The sequence below is a fragment of the Taudactylus pleione genome, unplaced genomic scaffold (genome assembly GCF_031769625.1).
Source record: "Taudactylus pleione unplaced genomic scaffold, aTauple2 ptg001107l, whole genome shotgun sequence".
Lineage (NCBI taxonomy): Eukaryota > Metazoa > Chordata > Amphibia > Anura > Myobatrachidae > Taudactylus > Taudactylus pleione.
This window is the reverse complement of record NW_028285508.1, coordinates 1,637,870-1,661,190: the sequence shown is the minus strand read 5'-3', so window position 1 is coordinate 1,661,190 and position 23,321 is coordinate 1,637,870. Positions and strand designations below refer to the sequence as shown.

The 23,321-nt window shown below is 43.0% G+C and overlaps 1 protein-coding gene across 3 annotated transcripts in view; it reads right to left on the bottom strand.

Annotated features, from left to right (window-relative positions):
* The window catches only part of PCDH19 (protocadherin 19), a 180,591-nt gene that overhangs the window by 47,057 nt on the left and 110,213 nt on the right, over positions 1–23,321 (bottom strand). For 2 of the 3 annotated variants that reach the window (XM_088461817.1, XM_088461819.1), the window contains one exon: positions 13,810–13,982. In XM_088461817.1, coding sequence (XP_088317943.1) covers positions 13,810–13,982 — 173 coding nt within the window. The remainder of the gene's footprint in view (positions 1–13,809; positions 13,983–23,321) is intronic. The other variant, XM_088461818.1, reaches the window with a different exon arrangement.

Genomic DNA, 23,321 nt, shown 5'->3' with positions numbered 1-23,321 from the left:
CAACACCGCAAGGTGCTTACAACTGCATACGTAGAAGTGATGATTCTGTGGGTGTCGTGTTGTTCATGTGTTGTATTTCATATTTTGTGCTTCACCAGGGTGTAATATATCGGCATATTGATTATTATCCCACAAATTGTAACCTTTGCAGTGCACCTAAGATGGCTGCCACGGAACTGGCAGCCATCTTAGGCTATTTGTAATATGCTCCTTCACTGCATATGTAAAGTGCTTTGAGTCTTTAAATAAACTTTATTAATATTATTCTTATTTGCTCTGCATTGGGCACAAAGAAGGACTCACTGGGCTTGTGCCAATAGGGGGGGATCGGGGGAGGTGATGGGGGGGCAGTATTCTAGAACCATCAATTTTTTTTCTACCACCTTTCACCTCCTTCTCCTACATCATTAGATGTTGTAAACTAATATTGGGCCCAAGGGTGCAACTACCATAGGTGTAGGGAACTCTGATGGGACCCACACCTGAGAGAGGCCCATCTTCCCTGTAAACACCCCATGTGTTATTAACATCATTTGTCACCATTGGGTAGTACCAGGGTCTGATGAAGACTACATGGGGGCCTAAACCAGGTTCCAGTTTGTACTCCATTTGTGTCCACTGGGCAATGATGGGGCCGCTAGGGGTGGGCCTAGTTTGCCTAATGTATGATCTTGCTGTGGGTGGTACATGGTGGCCCTTTCAAACTTTTGCTATGGGGCTCACACATGCCTAGTTACAACCATGTTTGGAGCTGTCATTGGACGATGCTGGTGTGTTTTTGGAAAAATAAAACCATGGCGACCATTCAGCACGAAGTTTTCCCAGTTCACTCCTTGCTCTCTCTCTCATAGAGGCAGGTGCTGGAAATAGCTATATTCTTCCATTTCAACTATACTGTATCTGTTAATCTATGTGCATCTGTGGAATAATGCTCCCATGTTACCCAATGTCGAAAAGATGGCTGTGTGGGGCACATTGAAGTTCTGCGTTAGAGATAACTAGATCGTACTGAAGAAAAAAAAATAAGCTAACAGCAGATGCATAATGCAAAAATAATATATGTGTGTGTTAAAACACCCAGACTGTGCCGTAAACATAAGCTCTTCATAATGAGGACAACAGCAGCACCGGTTACCAAACACATACATAAAGACTGTGCAAAGTATATCTGTCGTACACAAGAAGTCAGCGCATGAATAATTGAGATGTCTTCTTCCCATCTGACTTAAATGCTTTGCAACATCGCTGTTTGTCAGTGAATGTTTAAGTTTAGCTGCCAGCGAGGGAATGAGGAACTCTGCGCTAGGGACTCATATAGAGGAAAATAAAAATCAGAGAACTAGGTTACTTAACCTCATGAACTTGCCTGTGAACGTGTTGCAAGCAACAGAGGAAATGCTGCCTGCAACCAACACTTTGGCTGGAATACCGAGCGGCCATTTTCTTGTATGCAACAACCATTGGCTACATCATTCCACTCGAAGCGGCCATTTTGTCTCCAACACTCATTGACTCTAATGGCTCATTAAGATTAACATGAAGCTCCCATCTATGCATCAAAACCCGATCGAGGTACATCACCCGGCAAATGCCTCGTCTGTCACCCGCAAATTAAAAATCGTCTCTGTGCTTAGGTAAATAATCGCCGGTGAGACGTTATCGTTCATGAAGGTTATGGACCATTAAGAATCAATACTGCAAGTGAATTTCTTACACACTCAAGTAAATTAAACATGCCTGGAAGAATACAGCCGCAAAACGTATATATTTGCATTATTATTTTCTATCACTGCCTATGGGGTTTACCTGAAATTTATGCAAATTTACAGCTGAGTCCGCGGTGTACAGTTGGATGTACGGGAATAATAATGATCTGATGCTTTTTACAGTCGGCAATGCTGTTGTTATGGTAATAAGAAGGCAATAATTATCAGTAGACATCCCCTGTTCTTCTCTTATTGATTAGTATGCCCTGAATTCAGCAGCCTGGGAGATCTGACACGAGGAACCTACAGTATCACCTGCATCAGATAATATATGCATCCCCGCTCACAGGTCCTGCACTTCACTGCAAATAGGCTTATTCCTTCCCATATCCCCTCAGGTTTCTGCTGGAGAGATACCAGGTATTATAATGTAGCAAAGAAGAATGGTCCTCTCTCTTTCTTATCTGTAAAACTGCGCAGATAGATAACCCTTAAGGCGCTGAACAGTATTGTAGGGGATTCGTCGACGTCACTCACAAATATAGGGGTCCATGTTCTGGGATTATTTAAAATTACACTATAGAGACATCACAACAACAAAAGCTGTATTTTGCTCTCATAAAATGAAGATGACATTAACGAAGGAACTTACACATTAAAATTTACAATAAATAAATAAATATATCAATAAATTGTTTAACACACATTTAAGTATAAATAACAGTGTAACTGCAAAATGTCGCACATCGTGGGCCTGATACAGGGGTGGCCGCTAATGGTGCCGCGACTGCCTAATTTTAGTCAGCACAACTGCGCCTTTTTGCTAGTGGCACCGCCGATGGGTTTTGTGCCAGCTACGGCACTAATCCACGCCTTTGCCTATTAAGACGTACCATGGGTCGCACATCGGACATTGCGCCAGTCTTAAGGAGGAGCGGAATGTCATTCTGAAGGCGGCTGCGGAACAGCGGAAAATGTTGCAGTCGCTGACTGCGACACTCCCGCATCTGACTAGCTATCCCCCTGTTACCTACCAGGACCGCTTACTAAAATTGCCCCTTTTCACATCCAAATTCGTTCTGTGTCCATTGGCGGTAACCTTCGGCACGCAGGCGCAGTGTGATTCGGACCCATGCACACACTGAAATAATTGTCTGCTTGCGTCCAATATTGACACTACGTCCACTTCTGAATAAGTCCCTGTGAATTAATCACTACAGTATTTAAAGGAGCTCCTAAACATACCTAAAAATAGTTAGAAAGATATCTAGAAGGGAATAGAACAATATAAGGGGCGATTGTAATGTTTGCTTGATTTAGAGGGGAAACGTGAAAATAAACTGAAAGGCTATTAATAAATATATGTGACTTACAATTAGTGATGAAAAAATACTGTAATATGTAGAATAATAAATATTTGGTTAAATAATTTTATTTTTTTAAATAGAGGAGGTTTGTGCGACCTAAACTACTTTTCCCCTAATAGATACATTTATGTCTCAATGAAATATCTGCTGTATATATTTCTGCAGATCTGGTTTTATGTTTTCAGGCTATATGGCCCAAGAATATCTATCCAAACATCGCTTCTTACTAACAGGAGGGGTCTGTATTTGGATTATTAGCCCACTGAGCAATTGCCACATGACTGGCCAGGCTGGAACGGTGGCGGCAGGGAGTGCGATTGCTCTGCGGGAGTCCTTCGCCATATAATGACAGATGCCTGGAGGCTGTGGCTTAAATATTACTCTGCAGAGCCCCGTCCTGTCAGAGATGTCCTGCAGTACAGGAGCCGCGCTCTCTGCTGTCCCCACTTCTGGTATGTAAATTGGAAAAGCTGAATCGGCCAGCCCCCTGTTACCTCCCAGATATACCCTCTACTTCCACAGGTCATGTGGTCCGTTTCCGTTCTGCGCCTTTGAGCGCTAATAATCGGGATGCATGCGCAGAATTGAACATCTTCCAACTGCCAGCGCCATCGACTTTGCATGCGACTGATAATCAGGCCCATACTTTTTTACAGTAGAGGATACATTATTCCGTATATTACACAAGTTTTCCTAATGAGCACTGAAGGGACGTCACTGATTATAAGTGAACCGCAGGCGCGACACGGCTTTGCCTTGGGCTTACGATTTAACTTTCAACTAAAAAAGAATAAAGTAAAATAAATAATGAAAACGTCATTTAAAATACATAAGAACCGATAATAAATGATTATTTTTTATTCCGTGGACTGCTCCTGCTGTCACTACCCTGTAGATCCTTCGATGGCTAGAGAAATAGCGGCTTTGTGGCCGTACGTGTACTTCCGATTTAGCTTTTAAATAGGCGCACTTTGCCCGCGAAAGCTTTCACCAAAGAAACCCGTCAAATAAATTGGCCAGGAAAAGGCAAGTTGTGTATTTCTACTAGTTAGTTAGGTAGTTAGTTAGTTAGTTAGTTAGTTAGTAAGTTAAGAACTGAATCTGAACAGGCACCAAACTGATTTCAGCCCAGGATTTATTAGTCGATATCCCATTATACTAGAACTCACAGCTGCCATCACATAACAAAGGATGTATTAATAGAACTGGAAATTCAGTTATACGTATAGTATAGATCTGACCCTTACTATAAATCATCTCACAATGAGGATGGAGAGTTTATCATCACGGGCCCAGAGGAAAACATAAGTTTTGTATCCCATCAGTTTACAAGTACTGTGGAATAAACTACTAATAAAACTACACATCAGAGCAATACCCAGGGAGAAACGGCTCCATGAATTGCAAAGTGCGCTATCTGACCTCAAGCATGCTAATTCACTTCCCAGGAGACTTCATCAACCTCTTTGTTGAAGTAAGTATAAAACTTTTTGACAGCAAATGCTGTTCAAATAAAAATGGAATTTTCAATGACTTAGAGAACATCTGGTGTGATCTGCCAGGAGCGGGACAATGTACAGCGCAAGGAAAACGACGCCATTGTTTACGTGTTAACCTCAGATAGCGACGACATTGTATACGTGTTAACCTCAGATAGCGACGACATTGTATACGTGTTAACCTCAGATAGCGACAACATTGTATACGTGTTAACCTCACATGTAAGAACAGATTTTCCTCTGACAGATCCACAACATGGAAGTACTATGCATATATACTGCTCCACAGGAGAAAAAAGATTAATACGGCATTGCATATTAGTATTTCATGGGAAAATATGTTGGCTTTTACATTGCAAACTATGGGCCTAATTCACTACGAATCGCAATTCTGCTCATACACACGTGAATGTTTCCATTCGCAATGCGATCGCAGCCTAACATAAGGAAGCCCACTTCCCCTTACTCACATCCGTATACTTTGTCAAAATAGTGAAACAATCGGGAACATCGGACCCAGGCGCACACTTGCGTAAGCCCAGACCTTACTCAGAAATTGCTAACACCCACGCACGCTATGAGACCTCAGGCTGCATATGGTATCGCAGTGGATAATTTATGCACGCCCCTGCAACGCACTGGCACGCCTGCATTTGCCCGGCCACTCCCCCGTCACCACCCACAAACGTCACTTCCTGTCAATCACTCTGCCATGGGTCTGTATGTACACTGCAATCTCATTCCCGAATGCAGTGGCTAGTTCGCGCACTCGCACTGCAATGCGCAGCAATCGGCCGATTGCGTGCATCTTAGCACTTGCGATCCATAATGAATCAGGCCCTATATTGGATTAATATATAGAGGCCAAGTTATCAATTAATATTTGAGGACTATCCCCACAAAAATGAAAGCATATATTTACTAAAGTGAGAGTTTTTAAATGTGGAAATTTTGCCCATAGCAACCAATCAGATTCTACTTAACATTTATCTAGTACCTTCTAGAAGATAAGAGATAGAATATGATTGGTTGCTATGGGCAACAACTCTAAAGCCCCGTACTTTAGTAAATATACCCTTAAGTATCTCTCAAATGTATTTACTGGGACCACAGCAAATATCTGCTGCAGTCTCCTGTTTTCGACCCTAAAAAGCAGCTCCCAGGGGGACGTCTATCTTGCCGGATTTACAGCATTCCGGTGTTTTGGGGCTCTAATACAGGGACATTGCATAATGGGCACAACTACAGGGGGCATTGAATAATGGGCACAACTACAGGGGGAATTGCATAATGGGCATAACTATGGGGGGTACTGCATAATGGGCACAACTACAGGGGGCATTGCATAATTGGCACTGAATAATGAGCGTAACTACAGGGGGCATTGCATAATGGGCACAACTACAGGGGGCATTGCATAATGGGCACAACTACAAGGGGCATTGTATAATGGGCATAACTATGGGGGCATTGCATAATGAGAACAACTACAGGGGGTACTGCATAATGGACACAACTACAGGGGGCATTGCATAATGGGCACTGAATAATGAGCGTAACTACAGGGGGCATTGCATAATGGGCACAACTACAGGGGGCATTGCATAATGGGCACAACTACAAGGGGCATTGTATAATGGGCATAACTATGGGGGCATTGCATAATGAGAACAACTACAGGGGGTACTGCATAATGGACACAACTACAGGGGGCATTGCATAATGGGCACAAGTACAGGGGGCATTGCATAATGGGCACAAGTACAGGGGGCATTGCATAATGGGCACTGAATAATGAGCACAACTACAGGGGGCATTGCATAATGGGCACAACTACAAGGGGCATTGTATAATGGGCATAACTATGGGGGCATTGCATAATGAGAACAACTACAGGGGGTACTGCATAATGGGCACAACTACATGGGGCATTGCATAATGGGCACAACTACAGGGGGCATTGCATAATGGGCACTGAATAATGAGCACAACTACAGGGGCCATTGCATAATGGGCATAACTACAGGGAGTACGGCATAATGGGCACAACTACAGGGGGTATTGCATAATGGGCACTGAATAATGAGCACAACTACAGGGGGCATTGCATAATGGGCACAACTACAGAGGGCATTGCATAATGGGCATAACTATGGGGGCATTGCATAATGAGAACAACTACAGGGGGTACTGCATAATGGGCACAATTACAGGGGGCATTGCATAATGGGCACAACTGCAGGGGGCATTGCATAATGAGCACAACTACAGGGGGCATTGCATAATGGGCACAACTACAGGAGGCATTGCATAATGGGCATAACTATGAGGGCATTGCATAATGAGAACATCTACAGGGGGTACTGCATTATGGGCACAACTACAGGGGGTACTGCATAATAGGCACAACTACAGGAGGCATTGTATTCTGGGCACTGCATAAGGGGCACAACTACAGGGGGCATTGTATAATGGGCACAACTACAGTGGCACTGTATGGGTAGACCTATGGGGGCCCTGAGGAAATTTTGTTATGGGACCCCCATAGCTCTAGTTACGCCCCTGGATGTGACCAAGGATACGTGCTGGTGGTATTTAATTTCTTACTGCCGCAAATAGCGGCGATAAGAAATGATAATTATTGGGTCAAAAATCTAATCTGCACAAAGGGACGGATGTGCATTTGTTCCATGAATAAAACCATGTTGTGCTGCCATCTTTCTTATCCTGCTCAGAATATATTACATTGCATGTAGCAGACCCATAGGCTAAGTACAGGATCACAGCTTGTCAAGGAATACTGTACCCCCAGCATGCACACAATATATCTTCCATAAAATATAAATACAGTTTCAAAAACAGGTTATTAGGGAAACTGAATCTTAAACACGTTGACATTTTATCTGCATATTTATCATAATAAAGCCTTATAGTTTGTATTGCTACAGTTCAGTTTGATACATTTTGTATTCTTTATAGTTTAAATGTTAGTATGTGTATGACATTGCAAAACAATGTTGCAATTAATGTTTTGAGTTTCATGTTACATGTAGTATATATCAATGCAAAACATCTCTACTGTATAATAGATGATACTGAATAAATATAGGACTGTGACCAATCATTGTTTTCCAAAATGTGATACCCCCCACATGACAGTCATACAATAATTGTTAAACGTGTAATTAATTACCTAATGGTAGACATTTGATTATTGAAACAGTTAAAGATTGAGGGCCTGATTCATGACCTGTCGCTATTGCGATTATGCATGCAGACGGACGATTGTTGCATACTGTGCATGTATATGCATTGCAGTGGATGTGCGCAAAAAAAAAAGCGATCGCAGCGACTACGCAGACCCATTGCAGTGATGGACAGGAAGTGACCGTCTGGGGGTGTTGACGGGGGTGGGTGATCGGCGATACCCAGGCGTGCCAGTGTGTTTGAACACCGTTACAGGGGCCTGCATAAATTAGCCATTATGATGTCATACGCAGCTTGGGCTTTCACAGCGTAGGATGAGGTTATCAATTCCTGAGTAAGGTCAGAGGTTGTGCAAGTGTGCGTGAGGCTGCGATGGTACTCACTGTTACCGATGGTTTTGCAGTCTTGCTAAGTATTACGGATGTGTGTAAGGTAAAGTGGGCGTCGTTATGTTAGGCTGCAGTGGCATTACGGTAGCAATCATTAGCATATTTTAGCAGGGAGACTGCGTGCGTAATCGTAGCTGATTCATTACGGTACGCAATAGCGATCCGTAAGGAATCAGACCCTGAGATCATTATTCCTTATGTTTGCATACAGTATACAAATATATATATATATATATATATATATATATATATATACATATACATATATATATAAAAAGAGTAAGTACCTGGTGCGTACACATGTGTTCTACACAAATTATTTCTGAGCCATATAGGTATAATTAATTATTCCCTGCAGGGAATAAAAAGCTATTTAATGCCATAAAAAAGGATGATACCTGCTCTAAGAGGCGCCTGTTGGTATGTATTAACAGAAAAATAAAATTTTTACAGATCTGTCTTTGAATATTTATCAGCAGGACTGATAAAGCACTTTTTATTCCTGGAACATTAAGCATGCAGACTGCGTAGGAAAAGATAAAGACTGGCTGCTAACCCCTCTCTGTCCATTGGACTCATTTACAAAATCAAAACAAAAGGGCTTTAATGATGTTTACCATGAATTGCATTAAACAGCTGAAAACCCCGTACACACAATCACAGAAATTCTGCTTTTTTATTTTACATCCTTAAGTCTTCGAGCAGTAGGACTTCCAGCTGAGATTCAGCTACAGCTTATCTCAAGACAGATCCAAGCACCCCCGGGCTTCAATAAGCCTCTGCACCAAACTGAATTCATACTTCTTAATTGAAAAAGACAAGATGTTTGCATAGGATGTTTGCATCGGTTAGACATTAAAAAAACAACATTCATGCCCAAGCACAAATGAGAGCTTGGACAAAAGTGAACTTCTAAGGCTTCTGTCATGCTGGATTGGGAGCCAATTTATTTATTTATTTTTTTACATTTAACAGATAAACTGTATCAAATTAAATGTTTGTATTCTAAAAACCAGCACTGCCATTAAAAACGGCATTTATAATGAATCCACTTTTTCCCTGTTTCAACTATTTGCTTTGAAAGAAAATGCCAAGCCCTTCATGTTTCCCTTAAAGAGTCTCTTAAGTCATTATGTACAGATATCGCTCCCATTACTGTACCTTTGAAAAACATGAAAATGTTCGGAGTCAAAGGTGGACAAAGGGCCTGATTCAGACCCGGACGCTATTTGCGTCCGCTCGCTGGCTGAAAGGGGCTGGCTATTTAAATCATGTGCTCGCTCTGCGTCGCGTAAAGCCGCCCACTAAGTAATAGCGAGCGGCCGCACTATGCGCTCGCACCTGTATAAAGACACCCCTTTGCCACTCACAACACACGTCATCTCCAGCAGTTGTAGGATTAATCAGTAAACATCGAGCGCCATCGGAGCTGCTGGCAGCGCTTGTGGTAGCCTTTTCACACCACAACATTGCGAGCAGTTCTGGCTAAAATACAACCCAGTCATGTGTGTAATGACGCTACATTGCTAATTATGCACGCCCATTAAACGTCGTTCTGACGGTCGGGCACGCCTGCGTTTGCATATCCACACCCCCGTTTACAAACACCTTCCCCTGTTACCACCCACAAACGGCACTATCTGTCACTCAAAATAGCGGCCCAACTGTGGGCTATGGGCGAACACCTTCCCATCGCAATGACTGGTTTGCGCCTGTGCATTGCGAGTCATACGCATGTGCAGATTACGAAAAATCGCTCAATGCGAGCGAGCGCAGCACAGCGTCCGGGTCTGAATCAGGCCCAAAGTGTCGATGTTTGCACAGTTGAGCGATTGTTTACTACTGTACATGCGCAAAACGTCAGATAAACCCCTACGGTGCGTGCATACCACTGAGCGTATGCAGAGACCGTTGTTGTTTGTAAAAGAGCTGGCAGCGTAAGGTTATGGCGTTCTCGGGAGGTGATTGGGAGGCGGTCTGAACGCAAAGAATGGCTGCTCATGGGCGTGTTATGGGAGTGTCACCAATGTGTCAGCAAACTCAGCCACACCCTCAAATGCAGAGCCGCAGCCAGAGAGGCCATGATTAGAGAAAGTTCAGAAAGAGGCACTGCACCAGCCATAGGGGTCTATTTACTAAGCAGTGTTAGGAGACAGAGTGAACAGTGATAAGAAAGTGATAAGGTGCCAGCCAATCAGCTCCCAACTGTCATTTTTCAAACACAGCCTATGAGATGACAGTTGGGAGCTGATTGGCTGGCACCTTATCACTTTCTTATCACTGTTCATTCTGGGCCTAATTCAGACCCACTCGCGAGCGCAGGATGCTCGCAAGCGGGTCGATGGTGCCCTAATGCGCATGTGCACGACGGAGGGAGCTCCGTCGTGCGCATGCGCGAGACCCGCATAGCCAAGCTGTCGCTTGGGGTCTCGCACCAAAGGGGGCGTGCTGTTGATGGTGAGTGACAGCATGCCCCCTTTGGTGGGCGTGCCGGGGGCGTGACTACCGTCTGGGTCCGGCCCCACTGACATCAGTAGTGATGTCAGTGGGAGTGATTTTGGCTCTGATAGAGACAAAATCACTCCAGGGCTTGCGGCAGCGAGACCCTACCGCATTGCGACCATCATCATGGACGACCATCGCGACCATCATCATGGACGCTCGCTATAGACCAATATTCCATATGTCCAATTATGCTAAATGTCTAGCAAGGATCATAAAGGCTTTATTCGGGGAAGAGACTATCTCTTAGCCACAGAGACGGCATCAGAAGACTGTGATCCATCAGAAGAGACGGGCAATTTTATCTTCAACTGGATAAGAGGCAAAAGTCGAAATATGGCCAAAATACAAAGTGATCTAAAGATACACAACGGAGCAGCAATTTCTGCAGCAAATAACAGGTGCGCGGCAGATATCATCGGATCAATAGCCAGGGGTATTACCTTGCTTACAGCACTCTGTTGTTTTCAATTGATTTTGAACTAGGACATTTTTTACTGCCAGCCAAGCAAGTGGTTCAATATACACTGTACAATTGTGCAGAACGTTTAAGTAACCAGACAGATTTCAGAAACGAGAGGATATTACTGTATTACTAATATTATAATACATGTTATAATAATATAGCCCACTGCCATTGCTTTCCACTGCTGTAGACACATTTTGCAGGTTGCATGCTCTTCTGCACCATAAACAACAGTGTCACTTACTTAATTCTGTGATACATACACATATCTGATTCTCAACATAAATCCTTTAGATCATACGCCTGTGGCTGTCAGACCTGTAGGTTTCCTAACATCACAATGGCTGCACTTCAGCGTGATCTAAGGTAATGCACCTCCCGGCATGTGCCGACTGCTTTACATAGTGAATATTTCATTGAATTCCATACTATGTCAGCAGCCACGTTTAACTGTAACTTATTGATAATCATGCTGAACACCAGGTATTAATCGATACGACACAAAAAGTATCTGTGCTGTGAAGTTTGGCAATAATATAAAACGTGTCCATGTTTCTGACACAACCGCCCCCAGGGACAAATCTTTATGAGATAGTAATAAAGACCTGGGGCAGCTAATAACTAGGACATGTCGACATTATGAAAGATTTTTTTTGTCTTGCAATACAGCAGCTGGACTGTCTTTTCCCTCGTCTAAGTCATTCACTTACTTCACAGTAATATCCACTAAAGCGATCGCCCAATAATCACGCTTTGGTGGCACCTCGATAACGCCACAGCATTATAACGTTTACCTGGTCTCCATTATTAATTCCCTAACCTACGCCTCTCCCAAACCATTAAATTGCATGAAATTAACAATGTGATACTGTCAACATCCTTCCTCCAAGACTTCAGATAAGAAATGTCTAACCAACTTTGTCTGACAGTTTAAAATCAAGGCAGAGGGACTATGTGCTCTTCAGCTACTGCGGAACTACAAATCCCAGCATGTATTTGATGGACTCTTTTAAAGATGCACTATCACCTTGCAAAATAGTTGCCTAAAGGGGCCCCTTTTGTTGGTCGGACCTCTTGGGGCTGCTACAGGCATTCATTATTTTAAAGGGGCTCCGCTGACTCCTTAAACCAGTAATCCCCGCCATCTTTAAAGGGCGCAGAGAGAGGTGGGAGCAGGAGTACCAACAACAAGCCGCTATCTCTTTTTCTCTTTATATCCATAACTTTACCTACATATTAGTGCAGCTTTATCATCAATACGATACACAATTCTGGTAGCGCATGCTGACACTTGTAGTTCTACAGCAGCTAAAGAGACCCAGTAATATATAGCAAGGCCAATAATCTTGGCAGCCCTCTTTAATAAACATATTCCATGAGTTAACCCCCTTACACCGCCAGGTTTTCCCACCCTACTGTAAGTTGGAAATTCAACCTCAGCGATTTCCTTATTTTATATATAATAGAACCACAATTAAACATTTATGTATTTTAGTGGTTTTTATTTTTTTTGTTTGCATTAAAAAAAAAAAAACCTACACAATATAACTGACATTAGTTACTGACCCTACATTGTTCTAAATCACCCCACTTTGTACTGTCAGGGGTGACACAGATGACAGATCATTTAACAAAGATGGTCTCCATGTAAAAGACTGTCACTCTTCCCAGGAATATCCCTTTAAATGGAGCTATGGGAGTTCCTAGTGCAGATGCCTCTCTGGCTGTCCCTGCCTATAAGTCTATATTAAAATGAAACCTTACACTGCGTGATCTACAATGATGCATGAGAACGATCATCTGGAACCTATACTGATGGGAATTCCATTACTGACGAGTAAACAAATCAATAACTTCATTGCCATATAGCTATTATCTGGTTACTAGTGACCATCTGTCCCTGGGCTAATGAACTGATATACTGTAACCTGCAGATGGTACGTGCTTAAATAAGCACTTCATTAAATGTGCATATCTGATGCTCTAGATTATATATCCCATGTATGGTTTCATATAATTGCCTCTTTCCCTTGGAGAACATTTACATAGGTTCCTGCCGTAATAGTTTGGAGGGTCTATTAAAATGGTATATGATATATGACAAGCTGCAAGGCCACATAGGTTTTTAATAAATTAATTTAATGTATTGCTCATTCCCTGCATGCATCATTCCTATAGGCTGAGTGCAGTCATTTCAATAGACTGCTCATACAGCTGAAATGTCAACAATAAATTCTAATTACTGTAGTTACGAGCACAAGGAAAGAAAAAAAAAAGAAAAAAAAGAAAGAAAATGCTGGTGTATGACTTGTTATTACGGGAATTCTCCCGAGCGAGCAACTGCTTACGCCGAGCATTACAATTAGAGGATTTTCCCATATTCCTCTAGAAATAAACAGCTATAGGAGGTGAGGTTTTACTGTCATACTACAGGGGACTGTACACCTTGTCGCAGCTGCAAAGCATTTAGGAATAAAGTGGCTGATCACACCAGTGACAAAATAGCAGGTTTTATATCGCATGTCTCAAACAACGCGTTTCGCAGCTTCAATAGCTGTGTCAAGTTGAGACATGATACACAGAACCCACGTGCACGCTGGCGGCATCTCTGCAGACTGGTGAACATGTTATGCTGTCAATTCGACAGGAATGCCATCGCGTACTGTACGGTACCTTGGTCTGTCGGCTGAGTCCCCACTGAATTGGCGCTGGTGTTTAGGACATCGTTGACAGCAGTGTCGCAGTACAAGCCACGCTGGACGTCGTGCTCGCTGTCAGTCTGGTCACTTTCTTCATGCCCGCTGTCCTTGAGACTATTCCCCTCTAAATCCTTGAAGGTTGAACTGCTGGGTTAAAATGTAAAAAGAGAAAATAAATAAGACAACAATAATTTAGTGACATGTCAACTTTTTTTACGCAAATGTTTCTTGACTGTACTAAGCAATGGTTCATCCCTTGAGCCAAATACATATACAGCGGGGACATCATCTAACATTACACACGTCTAAGGACCTAGCAAAGGAAGATTCTTCTCGTGCCAATACAGATTTGGTCTCAGTTTACTTACAGCCTCTTCCTGCAGTGGAAATAACTGTTTAGTACATAAAATAAAAAACCACTCAGAAGCATTTAATAATAGTAATAAAAAAAACCCTCTGTTTTGATGCAGGGAGCAGCGGCCTTGGCACCGAGAAACAGCATTACCAGGATTACTAAGTGAATTATCCCGCGTTTTCAGATCTTACCATTGTGCAGTATTGACGCGAGTGTTAAAGGCTAATATAGAGCTTGACATTAATATTGATAATAAACCAGAATGTCAAATGGCAACAAGTTATATTGGTTTATAATTAAATCATCCTGCAGTGTATTAACAGACTGGCTGCTTCATCAAAAAAATAAACCTCAAGATCTGTCCGGCCGGCAGTGATATTATTTGATACTGCGCAAGTAATCTAGGCTAGAGGCTATACGAGACTAAAGTCAAATGACAAAGTTACAATGAGAAGAAACTTTCACTGTGACGGACCATTATGGGGTTTATGTGCTAAGAGCCTGATTCAGCAAGGAACGCAGTTGCTTATACGCACGCAATCAGCCTATTAATTTGCAGTGTGCGTACCAGACGCTGCGATCGGGACTGTGATCGTAGAGGCTACGCAAGCCCATGGCAGAGTGATTGACAGGAAGTGCCATTTGTGAGTGGTGATGGGGGGGAGGGGGAGGGCAAATGCAGGTGCGCCAGTGCATTTCAACGGCGGGGACGTGCATGAATGATCCACTGCGATACCAGACCTGAGTGAGGTCTGACCTGCCTAACCTGTGTGTATGGGTCCGATGTTACCCGATGTTACTGATTGTTTCGCTATGTTTCCCTAGTATACGGATGTGAGTAAGAGGATGTGGGCGTCCTTATGTCAGGCTGCGAATGCAAACATTTACATATCACCGCTGATATTAGCAACTGTGCTGCGTGCGTATAAGCAGAATAGCGATCCTTGCTGAATCAGGCCCTATTGGAGAGAGATAAAGTGGGTGGCGATAAAGTACCAACCAATCAGCTCCTAACTGTCACTTTACAGGCTGTATTTGAATAATGACAGTTAGGAGCTGATTGGTTGGTACTTTATCTCCCACCGCTTTATCTCTCGCCACTGCTTACACAGACCCCTATGTCACTTATTTATACACACAGCTAACCAAAGACCTCATGTGGCCTTAGGCAAGGTTGTGATTTAGGCCACTTCACCCCTCCCATTGCTATTAAAACACCCATATAGACAAGTTTAAGTAATCCATGTCTCTCAATGCCCACCACGCCCTAGGCAGGAGCTTTGGTCGACTAATGGATAATCCAGATCAACAGCAAACCCCTTGCCCAAAGATCATGTTACCTCACATTAAGTTTATGCTGTCACTAGGAGGTTTGCAATCTTGGCCCCTTTACTGCAATAGGCCCCAAATGCTCCTCGTATTATCCAGCATCTAGCTACATGACATAGCCCGCCTAGTATACTGTCATTTTATTAGTAATCAATCCTGGGAGGCAAACGAGCAAAGAGTCTGCATTTTATTCATGTCTAAGGTTTGTAAAATTTGTATTTCTACCACATTGCGTTTGAGCACACGCAGTGGAACAATGACCATTCTATGTGCGCTAGGGAGCGCTCAAAGGCTTCACTACTATAATCTATGAGTACCCCATAAAGATTCACCCTGTGCATGCACCCCGAGGTAAGTCTGTGCTTAGACTCGTGCAATTCATTTAACATATCAAGCATTGTTTAATCAACTTAGCTTAATAAAGCGCACCTACCGGGTCATGCCAATACTGCTTTTATACCGAAATTCCGGGTCTGAATTTCCCCTGTGCCGACCAAGGATATTCCAGTTCACACTTTACCCGTGTCTGCAGAGACCAGGCTTTTCCGGCATTGAAGTCATCTCCAAGCGTCACTGAAGCCGGCCAATCGGCAGACATACGGCATGATCTAGGTCACCGTGACCCGGATCGCGCCATTTACAGTGCAGGGTTTCAAGGGTTATTCCCATGTTAAACTCTGCAAGTTACCTGGGTTGGATTACCTGGTCACTCGACCCGGCATACCAGCCCTCACCCCTTTTACACCAAGGAGCTACCCGGGTTAACCCTGCAATAACCTGGGTTTTAGCTCTGGTGTAAAAAGGGGTACTACAGAGTTCCCAGACTTGGCCTTTGTACTGTACTATTATTTGCAATCTGCCATTCTTGCTTGTATGTAGCTGGCATGTTTGCATCAAAACAGGTGGGATGAAATTTCAAATGTCCTGCATTGAATTTAAATTGTTTAAATAAACCTCTGGGAATGAGGTCATCAAACTTTTCTGCTTCTGTGGTAAATGTTCTCACTCATATGGTGTTACCCCTGCACTAAGTGGCATATTTAATAACAAGTGATATTCTTGTTATCACTCGTTACTAATGGTAAATGGTGCTCCAATCAACGGTAAGAGCCGATTGGTTGGAAGCTTGGAGCACTTAAGATTAGTAATTAGTGATAACAAGAATATCACTTATTATTAAATATACCCCTAAGACTGGCAAAAATATAGGTGATTAAATAAAATGTCTATATTCAGAAATGCATATTTAAAGAGATTATCGATATTGTAGGAAATATCAAACGATTTTCATTCTTTTCCCTATTATGAAGACAGAAGTTACTGTTTGATGCTGCCTGTCCTGTGACGTCCTATATCATTAGACCTTTGCAAGATATCACATGCATTTCTATCATACTCTGTGCTTTATTGTCGTGCATCCAAGATAACAGGATTGTGTACTGGGGCCAACAAGTCACAGATATACGCCACTGGCCGTGCTATTTAGCCGCAATGAAACTAAGCATGCCAGCAATATGGAGGCAAGAGACGAATCAGCAAACTTGTAAGAAGTCTGCTGGTTAAAGCCCTGGCTACTTACTGGCTCAGGGGGTCATTCAGACCCGCTCGTGAGCATCAGGACGCTCGCAAGCGGGTCGATGTTCCCCACTGCGCATGCGCGAGACCCGGGGAGCGACGGGCTTTCCATCGCTCCGGGTCTCGCACCAAAGGGGGCGTGCTGTCGATGTTGATTGACAGCACGCCCCCTTTGGTGGGCACGCCGGGGGCGTGCCTGCCAGACGGAGGCGTTCCCATGGGAACGCCTACCGTCTGAAGCCGACCCCACTGACATCACTAGTGATGTCAGTGGGAGTGATTTTGGCTCTGATAGAGCCAAAATCACTCCAGGGCTTGCGGCAGCGAGACCCTACCGCAGGGTCTCCGTCGCAAGTCCGATGGTCGCAATGGTCAAGACCATCGCGACCATCTTTTTGGCCACTCGCATATGCTGTGGGTGGTCACACACAGCTATACGAGCGGCCAGGAGGACGCTCCATTTTCATGGAGGAGGGCCCTGATTCAGAGCGAGCGCTCTGGTCAGAGCGTTCAGCTCTGAATCAGGCCCACAGAACAATCCTATATAATTTCATGGAGACTACAATAGCCCACAGGACAGCCCACACCAATAATTAATTAGCAAATGTTTTACTCCAGAACTGCATTATATACATTTATGGAAACCTTATGGAAACACACATAATAATAATATATAGTAGTTGCAGACAATATATATATATATATATATATATATATATATACACGCACTTATTTATATTATATATTTTTTATATAGTTGAAGGCTGAACAAGGACCTCCAATTTATGGTATGGGCCTAGAGAAAGCACTTTAGGTTTGATGCGGTGTTTTCTGCTGTTGACAGCAGCGCCATTTGATAGAATTACTGGCGGATAATGTACTGGTGAGTACACATTGATTCCTGCATTATGAACAAAAAACAGCATTTGTAACAGTAAATCATAGAAACCCTTTCATGCTTTGCAGGTTGATTTTCATTTGATCTTGTTTTTAGCTGAATAATATATACTTGGGGAATATTTGTGCTTGGGTTATTTGTCTGCGAGAAACATGCTCTAAAATCTGGATGAACGACGCTGAGGATTTTACATATCAATCACTTGCAAGTCGCAGTTTGTTCTTTCTGAAAGATTCATCTTTTGTTCAAAGAAGTAAAAAGCCTCTGAATACCCCAGGACGTGGGCAATCACGTTACTTCTCTGAGCTATAATTCTTACTGATGGAGCTATTATGGCTGGACGAAAAAAAGTCCATCAGTAATGTCAGTCTGGTTAGGCAAGGGGGCTAGGAAAGAAAAGTACGTACAGCCCCATGAAAGTTTTGTAAAGCCTAAATGTAAAAAATTGCTTTTCGGTAAAGACAAATTGCAATGTGCGTGCAGGTCTACACCATTAACATATGCGCCGGGTATACTATTACTAATATATTCTCCCGGAACGTCCAGAAAAACTCCCGAATTTGGGAAAGTAGACAATCCCTCCGAAGACCCCGCCCTCTACTCCAGTGAAATGGGCAAGGCAGGACCAGGATGATTAGATTTACAGTGAAATGCATCAATATAGCCTCAACCATGGGCGTAACTACCCAGCGTCAGACTTGGTCATGAAGGGCCCACCAGGGCATGCAGTGGTAGGGGCCCATGTTAAGAGTTGTGGCCAGTCTCCAGAGGGGGTTTGGCCAGCCACCACAGAGGGACTTGGGCATCCATTAGATAGGCTATAATAAGTCTGCAAAACACAGGCCCCCATTATAAAGAACAGGACAAGGGTGTGTCAGGAATGCATACTTTGATTATCAGGAGGGCTAATTTGTATTTAGTTTCCATAGAAACGAACTAAGAACCAAATTTTTTACATATAATACAGTGCACAATCTAGAAACTCACCCCAAGAGGATGGAAGGAGGCCCTCAATCAGTGGGGCCCACCGGGGATTTCCCCTGTAACCCTTTGGGTCAGTCTAACCCTGTAACTACCATAGGTGCAAGGGGTGCAGTTGCTATGGGGCCCAGAGCTAAGGGGGCCCCTTCTATCTTGTCAGTTATATAAATTTTTCACCATTAGGTGGTGCATAAGGGCCCTTACAAACGTTTGCTATGGGGCCATCAAATACCTAGTTAGCGGGTGATGATGCACCCAGGCAACTTCTACCAAGACTTGCTAATACTATTAGGTTTGAATAGTATGAATAAAGTCTTCCTGAAAACAGTAGGTGGCAGAATGCCCCTCGTGTACGAAAAAATTTTTTTTTAAAAATACTCTGACAAAATCATTATGTGCAGGCAAAGCTTCATAAGGCTAGTGCTGGTGACATCATCATCCTCACCGTACATTCACCGGTATGCCGCAACTGATATACGTCTACTGACTGGTGTATATATATATATGTCTTTCATCTGTTCACAATGACACAATAGCGCCCTCCTGTACTTGTACTGCTCTGTGTAGTGTGCTACAAACCTGGATTTTTCTAGGCTCCAGACACCCAGGAGGGAGTGTCGCCCAACCCGCAATCCAATTTAGGGCATTTGCAGCAGCGTTCAATGTTTTCCTCCGGGGAGGATGGAGCGTGAAAAAAAACTCTGTGTATACACACACAACGCAAGCAGTACAGATATGTAACATACCAAATGATCTAAAAACTCAAAGGTGCTCTTTAACGATGCAAAACGTGACAGCGAGAACCCTGATTGCGACAGCGCTGCAGAATGATAGATCACTTTTTAAATAACAGGCAAAATTAAAACAAAAATAACATCTTAATAAATCGTGCTGACCGTATTAAATTCATTTCTGTTTATTGGAAAATTACATTGGTGGTCCCTCAATTAAAATAAATCAGGAGCGTATGCCTTGGTGCAATGCAATAAATAACTGTGTCTGCATTAAATTCTGATTTGCCTACTTTCAGAGATGGATTATAGAGAAGAGATGCAGAAAATACAACGAGAGGAAAACAAGAAAAAAACAAACAAAAACAAACCCAGAGATTACGGTGACGATAAAACCGCTAAGTAGCAGCGCGGTACTCTGTCTGACATCACAAAAGAAAACAAAAATAGCTTTTAAATCAGAATTTTTATATATATATAGATTTTGTGCAGATGTGCAAATGGAGCTGCTTTCAGGTTTGTATAATGATAGTGATAAAACGCTTAAAAACATAAATGGGACTATTTGCAAGTTCACGGCTGATGCATTTAGGAGACCTTGAAAGCAGCGTTTGCAGCTAAGTAAAGCTTTTTTCTCCCCTCTGTAGCCATAGCAACCAAAGAGACCACCTACCATTTATTTCTGTAGAGCTGTGAAAATACATTTAGACTGGTTTTCAAGTGTTTCATTTCAAATAAAGATGTTGCAAAAAATAAAAAAATAAATAATGCCAAAACATCTAGTTGAGTTCTAAAGTAGAACAATAAGAATAGTAACACTGACGTCGCCTACCGAGTCTAAGGGGCTTATCCTGAGTAGGAATGGCCACTGACCATCGATGATTGCAAACCATTGATGGCACTGATCCAATGGTTCCCTGCCATCGATGGCACAGAGCCCCGCAATGTTTTTTTCTCCCTATCTGGCACTGGGACATGCCACCAATGCTACCCGCAAATCTCTGCCCCCAAACCTGATTGGCCCACTGCACAATAGCACAGGGTTGACTAATAGAGTAGGGCTGACTATGGGTGGGCAAAACCATCAATGGTTTCATGCCAATGGTTACACACGATCGATGTTAACCACAGAAGGAACTATCGTTGGTAACAATCGATGGTTAACCAACCAATGGCCATCCCTAATTCTGAGTTGGAAGTTAAGCAAAAATAAATAAATTAAGTTGTTCAGTACTTGTGAGCTGCATGCAAAAGCAGCCAGTATTTACCCTGCATATGAAAATAATAAATGCATGTGCACCACTTGTAGTGCAACATGGTTTGTTCAGGTGCAAAGTTACCTGCTCTTTTTTGCTTTACTCCCAACTCAGAATCAGAAAGGAGGCACTGCGGCAAATGGCGGTGATTTTCCAGCAAAGTCAAATGGCAAAAAGTGGGCTGGAAGCATATGTCAGATACAGATACAGTATCAACGTGCAAAGGTTACGGAGATTAATAAGGCTTAAAACCCATTCATCTCATCATATCAACTGCTGCATTTATCATTATTAGAAGCTCACAATATAACATAGGATTATTCTGTCTACGGCAGTTTCCCTATATGGCGGAGAGAGACAGCTCCATACATTACTCCTGCTAGGCTGAGTATATGAATGTAATAGAGTGCTTTATGGCCACTGATATATTAATAATCCTGCCTCAGCCAGGCACAGGTGTAATTAATATTGAATTTACTTTATTCTCTGCTGTTGTATGAAACAAAAAAAGTTGCTAGCAATTTAAAAGACTGCTTAGGGGGATCTGTAATCTTTGGCTATTAGTATTCCAAGGGTTGGTTACCAGGTTCCTGGAATATTCCAAAGTGAAATTATTGTCTGAAATATACTAGTAAAGTGTAGTACCATATTTGACCACTAGATGATGGCAATGCAGATAACAAACTTGTAAAGCTTGTCTATCTGTAGTGCAGTGTGGTTCATAGACTATTCTAGGGTAGCACTCATCTATACTATATTATATATTATATGGCTCGTATAGCTGAAAAAGGTTACATAGAAAATCAAGAGAAGAATGGAGCATATTAAATTCCCGCTTACTCCCTAGGTTTATCAACTCCGTCTACTCCTCTTACTTTTGCATATGACCCCTCTCTTCCCCATTCTAAAATCTTGCACTCATCCCTAATAGGGGTCAACATAATAAAATAACTTCTAGAGATTTAGGTGCATTTAATCCTTTCACGTGTGGTGCTGCCAACATGGACCATAGTGTTCTATGAACCTCATCACTTTACACTTACAGAGAGTATTATCATTTTAAATGATCCAATACGTAATATTAACTTCTACGGCTCAGAATAAACAAGGACCACTGTAACAGTAATATACCTAAAGATATGAAGATGAAATGTGCAGCTGGGTAAAATTAAAAATTCATGGGCTTCATTTACAGAACAAATCTTTAAAACCTAAAACTATCCCAATGCCTCGTGCCTCAGCAACACTGAGGCACAAGGCATTGGGACAGTCTTCTGTTTAAAAGGCGTGTTCCAGAAAGTGCGTGTCATTTTCAGCAGTCTAATGAATTCATAAGCCACATAGAGACCCACTGCACGCTAAGTGATGGGTACATGTTCGGGAACATGGATATATTGCCGTGTGGTGCCTCTTCTATCTCTCCTCGGCAGAAACATGTTACATGAGAGGATGGCTCAGTGGTTACCGTGATGTAAAAAGGTTTGCGTGTCAGAAATCCTGAAACCTGCAACATAAGGTTCCCAGACCAGGAATTAGTAGAAGCTCTTTGAAGAAGAACATTTAGATTTTCTCTTTGAAGGAAGATATTCTATAGAGAGGCAAATCCGCATGGCATTGTGACGTTTCCTGTGGTTAGGCCATCCACTACTGAGCAACAAAGGGGCATGTTTGCTGTAGCATTCCTGCGTTCTGCCAGGGACTGCACTGCTGAATAGGGAGAGAGAACAGTGCAGGGTGGAGGCAGGTCCCCACCATTAGACTAGACTGATGTCGGCCATGTTTGTTTTGCTTGTGATTAATGGAGCCTTCAGAGGAGAAGAATGATGGGAGGCAGATGTGTGTCTGTGGAGAGCAGGTGTGCACACATTCCCCAGCCGCAAACACACCTACACTGCTCTATTTCCCTGACTCGTCTCTGGCCACTAAACCATGTCCCATTCTCTACAAATGCATGCCGGAAAAATCAACATCCTTATTATCATTCACGCAGCCCAGACGTCACTCTCGCCTGCCTAGCCCCTCACCGCGATGCTGCAGCAGCAGCTGAGCTACAATGTCTGCAGCAGTGGCTGGGAGGGCGTGCTGGGAGTTGTAGTTCAGCAATAACTGGATCTCCAAACCGGCCGCTGCACTGCTTATTTTCCTGAACTGTAGAGACAGTCAAGGATTTAAGGGGCCTGATTCAGGTTGGTTCGTAAGGCTGTGTTCATACGCAGCCGACCGACGGTTGCATCATGCGTAGGCATCGCAATGCACGTGCGCGAACCGACCGATGCGATCAGGAAAGCAGGCATCCCCATTACACAGTGATTGACAGGAAGTGACCGTTTGAGGAGGGGGGAGAGGCAGGGTGGTCGGCCG